This window comes from Didymella exigua (assembly GCF_010094145.1).
Source record: "Didymella exigua CBS 183.55 unplaced genomic scaffold M421scaffold_72, whole genome shotgun sequence".
Classification (NCBI taxonomy): Eukaryota; Fungi; Ascomycota; class Dothideomycetes; order Pleosporales; family Didymellaceae; genus Didymella; species Didymella exigua.
In genome coordinates, this window is record NW_022984846.1 from 4,618 (window position 1) to 11,333 (window position 6,716).

Sequence of the window (6,716 nt, forward strand, 5' to 3'; positions counted from 1 at the left end):
AACAAGCGTAAGCGAAAAGTCTCACACAGTGCTGCAAAAAATCCGACAAAGCGTCGTTGTGTTGTGGCTGCTCGAAGTCGTGTTGACGCTGCACCGCCAGCTGCGTCTCCCCCACCCAAAATCACTGCGAGAGGCCGCAACTCGCGGTTACCAGCCAAATATAAATAGCACAATTGAAGTGCAAGGCTCTGTATAGCAATACACCAACTTTTCTCGCGATAATAGCTTTTGAGTGTGGCTCTACAGCTTCATTTTTCTATCGCTGATATCTCGTTGGGGTGGCTCATCGGCTGAACTGGCTCATCGGCCGCACGGCCACGGGTAGCGCGACAAGTGTCAAATGAAACTTCCTGCGACGATGCCGCCTCATACCAACAACAATCAGATATGGAAGTGCCGGAGGGGATGGTACTTGAAGGGATACTTGGTGAGTCTCCCGTCATGTCACATTTTAGTCTTTTCGCTGATTTATATCAGCTGTCAACAAGCCAGCCCATGTTTCATCAGCAGAAGTCCTTGAGAAGCTGCAGGCAACATTTGCGTCATCCCAGATATATGCACCACTCTTACGGACTCAGCCTAAAAGGACCAGCAAAAGCGATGGCCAGGTTTTCAGGATGGGCCACGGCGGGACGCTGGACCCACTAGCTGCAGGCGTGCTCATTGTTGGCATAGGTCGAGGCACGAAGCAGCTGCAGAAGTACCTTGCCTGCACTAAGTCTTATGAGACAACAGTACTGTTCGGTGCAAGCACGGACTCTTATGATTGCACAGGTGTGGTCACCGAGCGAGCGAATTGCGCACATGTTACTCGAACCTTAGTAGAAGCGCAGCTTGCCCAATTTCGAGGGACTATCTCGCAAGCCCCACCGATTTACTCGGCCTTAAAAATCGACGGCAAGAAAGCTTGTGAATATGTACGCAATGGGCAGGCGCTGCCGAGACAGCTCGAGAGTAGGGGAATGCTTGTTGACGAGTGCATGTTGCTCGAATGGTACGAAGCAGGCCAGCACGTTCTCCAATATCCAGGGGAAGAGAAGCCAGCGACCGCACCTGCAGCACGCATACGATTGACTGTCTGTTCAGGCTTCTATGTCCGAAGCTTTGCGCATGATCTGGGCATTGCCTGTCAGTCTAGATCCCACATGGCGACTCTGCTTCGCACACGACAGGCAAGTTACACCACGCAAGATCCTCCAGATTCGCCGGATCTGACAACTGCGATTACTTATGCGGATATTGACGGCGGAGAAGGTGTATGGGGACCTAAGATTCGCCCGCAGCTTGAGGCATGGGTGCTTGCAAATCCTATGGCCAGAGGGCATGTGAACGGTCGAAGCGAAGAGGCAAGACGAAGGAAGGCTACAGTGGAAGGCGAGAGGCCCAAGCAAAGATTCAGAGGTGGGTATGTCGCCGATACCAAGAAAGAGAGGATCAAGCAGCAAGGTGGCAAATACAAAGGTAAATGGGGCCGGAAGTCGACTACAGGCGGCCCTGTTCATGACAAAGCGGCAAGCGTCGAAGAAACGGTTGAAGCATCCGTCGATCAGGCAGCAGTATAGTCGCAGTAAGCAACCTTAAGATCGTTGTCAATTACAGAGTGTACAGTACAGCCATGGTTCCTCGCCGCCGTCCTATTTCCACCTCGTTAAAGCTTTCCGATTGTACGATTGTGTACCCCTTCCTGCACGATGGCAAAAATCAAGTCGACGACGACCAAGATCGTCTGAATCGCCGAGCCTCAGTTGTAGAACAGTAGATCATCATGCGGCTTCTCTCTATCATATGCCTCGAGATGCTGCCTAAGAATGTCGCGGTCGGCATCTTTGAAGCAAACCAGTCCTGGGAACAGCAAAGGCTGAGGACCGTCCAGAATGCCAGGAGAAGGAAGAGGAGGATGGCTGCGATGATCATCGAGAATCTAGCGTATCGTTAGGCTTTGGCACCTTGCAAGGAAGGGTACGACGTACTCACACGCAAACCCAGCTGTAGGATACCACTCGCCAACACTGGGATGATTGTGTTATCTCCAGACATACAAACCGAGAAAGTCTCGAGCCACGAGCCACCCAGTCTTCTTTTCGATGATCACTCACAATTTTGCAATGGCAACGAAATCGAAGACCTGCGCCAAGTTGCACTTCCTGGGTCCCCGACGTTGCAGTACAATGTTCGCAGGGATCATTGGTGGAACGATTCCGGGTTACATGAACTGGTTTCTAAACTCAATCGCGTTCTGGTTTACGCCTATACCCTTGGCGAACCCGTCGGTCAAGACACTTGCGAGATACATCTTGCCAACCTAGAAGACCAGCAGGCCCAAGAAAACAAGAGGAAGGATATTGGTATGGACCCTGGATCGGTCAACGATGCCACAGCAGCAAAAACGACGTACCTAATTTTGCCTTGCATGCCTCGTTGCTTTGCTCGAGTCGACGTCAACAGCGTCCATTGTATTAGATGCGTCGCTCTTGGACCCGCTCTTGTATGCACCTTTTTGATATCTTGGTGTCATCCCCTCCGGCCCTCCGAGTACCAATCCTCTGGAAGCGAGCTATGGAGAAATTGTTTAGGGACGTCTGGATTATACACAATCTCGGGGCTTTCAATCAACATTTGTACTCGAGCAGTTCGCCATCCTGTCAGGCTGTCACCAACTTGCGTGCAGCCCAAGGGCTTCTAGGGGAGGCATTTTCGCCGTCCCTTACTGTGCCAACCGCGATGCAGATGACCGGTTCATCGTTCGTCGCGTCGAAGATGTATTGGTCTTCTTTAGCGAACAATGGCTGGTGCTCGCTCGAGCATCACACCGTGGCGTCCAGTGGTGTACTCGGTGGGGCCCAGCTATCCGGGACTAGGTACTTAGTGTCCTACCCAGGATCGCGCAATTCTCAGAACGCATGTCGCAAACAACGCAACGTCGAATTGAGCAGGATGCGCGTCTTTACCAGCCAAGCCACGTGCCTCGCATGCGATGGAGTGGGGGGTTGTCGTCTGACGCTACTCGACGCTTGTCTCTTATTAGTTCTCCGGATCTCCTAGGAGCGACTGAGAACTTGTGCGACCCGCGTTGGAGCTGTTTGTGCATCGTGGGAAACGAATATTGACATTATGGTTGTCAAACGCGTTGCTGTGATCGGACTTGGTCCGTCTGGAGCTATCTCGATTGACGCGCTGGCGCAGGAACAGGCATTTGACGTCATCCGCGTTTTCGAGCGGAGAGAAGCGCCGGGTGGCTGCTGGTAGAGGCCCTGAACGTACAGCAACGACACTTTGGCTGACACCTGGACAGGCTGGAAGACAAGTCACCGCCACCAAACCTCCTGCCCGAAGATCTCGAAGCGCTCGCAAACCGCACCGGCGATCTCCCACTGCAGACACCTCCTGAGCTCCCAGCTCGACAGCCGAAGGTCACTCAAGCACGCTATGCTGAATCCTCGGTGTACCCGTACCTCGAGACCAATGTCGACAGCCTTGCCATGTCGTTCTCACAGGAAGCCATCCCAGAGCAGCGAAGCCAACTCTCGGTCTCGAAGCATGGCGACGACACACCTTTCCGGACTCACGCGGTGATCCGTGGCTACGTCGAGTCCCTCGTACAGCGCAATGGCTATGAGAAGCTAGTGGCATACAACACCAGCGTGGAGCTGGCGGAGAAAGTTGGCAATGAGTGGAGATTGGTGTTGCGAAAAGACGGCAACGTCAGAGGTGAAGATGAGTGGTGGGAGGAGTGGTTCGACGCCGTGGTCGCGGCCAGTGGGCACTTCAACGTCCCATATATACCCAGAATTGAGGGCCTGGCAGCATTGGAGCGCAAGCACCCAGGCAGTGTCAAGCACAGCAAGATGTTCCGCGGGCGTGATGCCTACCAAGCTAAGGTACGAGAGACGCAGTCAATGTGGCGCATGCATCGTTCGCTGACCGTGATTAGAAAGTCGTCATCGTAGGTGCTTCCGTCTCAGGCGCAGATATTGCATACGATCTTGTCGGCGCAGCGAAAGCGCCTGTTTACGCCGTGGTTATTGGTCACAAAGCCAATGGCTACTTCGGGGATCATGCGTTTCAGCACCCTGGCATCGCCCAGAAGCCCTCGATATCACGTATTGACTCCTCGGACGGCCAGAGGACGGTATACTTCACGGACGGGACCTTTGTCGAAGACGTAGACGACATCATCTTCGGCACAGGCTACTCCTGGTCCCTGCCCTGCTTTCCAAATATCAAAGTCCACAACAACCGCGTCCCTGGCCTCTACCAGCACATCGTTTACCAGAACGACCCTACCCTGCTTTTCGTCGGAGCCGTGGGCGCGGGCCTTACATTTAAGATTTTCGAATGGCAAGCCGTCCTCGCAGCGCGTCTCCTCGCCGGACGCGCCTGGCTACCACCGCTCGAAGAACAGCAGAAGTGGGAGCGTGAAAGGATCTCCAAGAAGGGCGACGGCCCGGGGTTTACAATGGTGTTCCCGGACTTCGAGGAGTACTTTGAGACAGTGAGGAGGCTGGCTGGAGAGCCGGCGGCTGGGCAGCCGGGAAGGAGACTGCCGCCATATGACAAGAAGTGGGTTGAGGTTTTCATGGCGGGGCATGAGAGAAGGAAGGAATGGTGGAAGGCGCAGAATGAGAAGGCCAGGCAGAAGCTCCTTGCCGAAGGGCCACCTCTTGCAAGGCTTTGAAGTCGCAAAGCTGTCTGTATAACATGCAACACATGCGTCGTAGACTTGCTGACGAACCGAAATGCGAACTGACGACTTTGGATGTCATGCACGTTGCGTACCTCGATTTCTGGGCTCAGGAGTCCCCGAATCTCAGAGGTGGGCCGACTCGGTGACAAACACTTCTGTCTTTATCTTCCGCCCTTATACAAATTTCAGATTGTGTTCGTTGTTTCGCAAAGATAGATTGCTCAGGTGTTTCGGTCGATCAGCATGCTCATGTTAATTCAGTACGCCAATGAAGTCAGTATAACCGAGCGTCACGTCGCTTTCGAGCAAAGACCGGTTGTACTACTCAACTCGATATGTGCAGAAGCTTCGGTGCTGATGTCTAGAAGGACCTCATTCGAAGCAGCATCTGGCAATCAAACAGCCGGCCGTGAAGAATGAGGTAACTAGCGTGAGCACGTTCTGAGGTATGATTTCGGGCTCACTACAAGCTCGTCTCCGGCGCCAAGAACCTTGTGAAATGAGCTATATACTGCTATAATGTAGTCTTATCATCGCTTATCTATACGGCAGTGCTAAAAGGCCGCAGAGCTGCAGGAGCATAGAAGGGTCAGGTACAACGACAAACTCTTACTTTCAATTCCACCCGCTTCGCATTCGAACACCACACAGACCTCTCCCTCCATTACGAAGCACAGCCTACCGTGCGCGTTGTCATCTTCCCTGCTTAGCTCCTTCCTCACAAGCGCAGCTGCCCAAGATTCAACCGCGCTTCGGAAAATCGTGAACACGCGCCAGCTGACCGTGTCCTCGGACTCGGCATGGGAAATAGCAAAATCGTCATGAACCTTGCGATACAACGCTGAGCTATATCCGAAGGTATCGTAGCGGCGTTGGCAGGACAAAATGTTTACAGGTATGAAAGTTGATCAGTTGGATGCTGTTCATGTGTTCAAGAACAAGTAGCCGTTCACATCAAACAATCTATGTTTCGGGTGGGGCGATACTCAATTATCACAAGCGCAACCACTACAGTCTGACAGACTTGTCGGTTGCCCCAGGAATCTAACGATGCGGCACATTGCGCATATGAGTCAGATACTCGACCCCCATCGTATCATGATCACACATGAATGGCGTTTCTTCCCACAGTACCCCTGCAATACCATCGCAACAGCCCTAGTAGCCCCAACACCGAATATACAGGGTGCACGGTCCGGAGCGGTCCTGCCAGTCTAGCTGGCTTAGTTACTTCTTCGATGCTTGCGATAGTGCCGATGTACACTACAGTACCTGCCCAGCCGAGCGCGTATGCAACACATGTCGGGTGCCGCACCAGCGGAAACGTTCCAGAAAAGAGTGCGTAAGTCGACGTGATGCGGCGGCAAATGACGTCCGGTTATCGGGGTCAAGCCACTGTGGTTGTCCAGGCGAAGAGGACGAGACTGATATGACAGATAAAAGTACCACAGCTGTTGTATAATTTAGTGTTGCAAGAAAGTTGACCGTAATTGACTCCCAGGCCAAAGACGCGGCTACAACCAAAAGGACTATGAGGAGCTATAGAGATCCGGAGTAGACCAAGTCAGAGAATGGGTAGGAGCAGTGGTAGTTGAGCGCGTAGAGCTGCTCCATGAGGAAGGCGATAAGCTAGTCCATATACTTTCCGCGCACATATAGTTCCCGCGCACCCCACCACAACGCGTACCTCTGTTTTTGAAGCTATCTATTGTCAACGCCACATACCCAAAATGGATCCCAAGGAAGTTGCTATCCAATCTGCTATTGATGGTCTCGTTTCTGGTGTTTTTAGGAGCCAGCGGAAGGCGGCTGCTGCGTGTGGGATCCCTGAATCGACGCTGCGAGGCCGGCTACGCGGTCAACAACCACACGCGATAGCTCACTCAAATCAACAACGATTGACGCCGGAGCAGGAGAACTTCCTAGTAGAGTGGATACTGGAAGAGGACTCACGTGCACAGCCACCATCTCATCCCCGTGTGAGAGAGATGGCCACCCGAATCCTCCATATGAACGGCGACCACGAGCCACT

At 53.0% G+C, this 6,716-nt stretch overlaps 5 protein-coding genes across 5 annotated transcripts; 4 read left to right on the plus strand and 1 right to left on the minus strand.

The window, feature by feature from the left end:
• Positions 1–1,613, plus strand: M421DRAFT_426909 (tRNA pseudouridine synthase B). Its single transcript, XM_033594534.1, has 2 exons — positions 1–427; positions 478–1,613. Exons 1-2 carry the CDS (start codon positions 388–390, stop codon positions 1,560–1,562), a joined length of 1,125 nt encoding a protein of 374 aa, XP_033442659.1. The 5' UTR covers positions 1–387; the 3' UTR covers positions 1,563–1,613.
• A 40-nt stretch (positions 1,614–1,653) lies between these two features.
• M421DRAFT_366828 (uncharacterized protein) lies at positions 1,654–2,035 on the minus strand. Its single transcript, XM_033589723.1, has 2 exons — positions 1,971–2,035; positions 1,654–1,921 (listed from the first exon to the last, which is right to left on the minus strand). The coding sequence occupies exon 2, from the start codon at positions 1,912–1,914 to the stop codon at positions 1,702–1,704; it is 213 nt and encodes a 70-aa protein (XP_033442660.1). The 5' UTR covers positions 1,915–1,921; positions 1,971–2,035; the 3' UTR covers positions 1,654–1,701.
• Positions 2,036–2,904: 869 nt separating this feature from the next.
• Positions 2,905–4,947, plus strand: M421DRAFT_426910 (FAD/NAD(P)-binding domain-containing protein). The gene is made up of 3 exons (XM_033594535.1): positions 2,905–3,242; positions 3,293–3,878; positions 3,932–4,947. Exons 1-3 carry the CDS (start codon positions 3,112–3,114, stop codon positions 4,673–4,675), a joined length of 1,461 nt encoding a protein of 486 aa, XP_033442661.1. The 5' UTR covers positions 2,905–3,111; the 3' UTR covers positions 4,676–4,947.
• A 715-nt stretch (positions 4,948–5,662) lies between these two features.
• M421DRAFT_426911 (uncharacterized protein) lies at positions 5,663–6,232 on the plus strand. Its single transcript, XM_033594536.1, has one exon. It carries the CDS (start codon positions 5,797–5,799, stop codon positions 6,028–6,030), a length of 234 nt encoding a protein of 77 aa, XP_033442662.1. The 5' UTR covers positions 5,663–5,796; the 3' UTR covers positions 6,031–6,232.
• On the plus strand, positions 6,223–6,716 carry M421DRAFT_411487 (uncharacterized protein; the record flags this gene model as incomplete). Its single annotated transcript, XM_033590405.1, has 1 exon — positions 6,223–6,716. A coding segment is annotated over exon 1 (302 nt), but the record flags the coding sequence as incomplete, so codon positions are not given.

Bases quoted from the DNA above. Each gene is read 5' to 3' on its own strand.
- M421DRAFT_426909 (XM_033594534.1), top strand. From the start codon at position 388: ATGGAAGTGCCGGAGGGGATGGTACTTGAAGGGATACTTG. The intron at 428-477 runs GTGAGTCTCCCG...GATTTATATCAG, and splicing joins GGTACTTGAAGGGATACTTG to CTGTCAACAAGCCAGCCCAT.
- M421DRAFT_366828 (XM_033589723.1), bottom strand. From the start codon at position 1,914: ATGATCATCGCAGCCATCCTCCTCTTCCTTCTCCTGGCATTCTGGACG.
- M421DRAFT_426910 (XM_033594535.1), top strand. From the start codon at position 3,112: ATGGTTGTCAAACGCGTTGCTGTGATCGGACTTGGTCCGTCTGGAGCT. The intron at 3,243-3,292 runs GTAGAGGCCCTG...ACACCTGGACAG, and splicing joins GAAGCGCCGGGTGGCTGCTG to GCTGGAAGACAAGTCACCGC. The intron at 3,879-3,931 runs GTACGAGAGACG...GACCGTGATTAG, and splicing joins GTGATGCCTACCAAGCTAAG to AAAGTCGTCATCGTAGGTGC.
- M421DRAFT_426911 (XM_033594536.1), top strand. From the start codon at position 5,797: ATGGCGTTTCTTCCCACAGTACCCCTGCAATACCATCGCAACAGCCCT.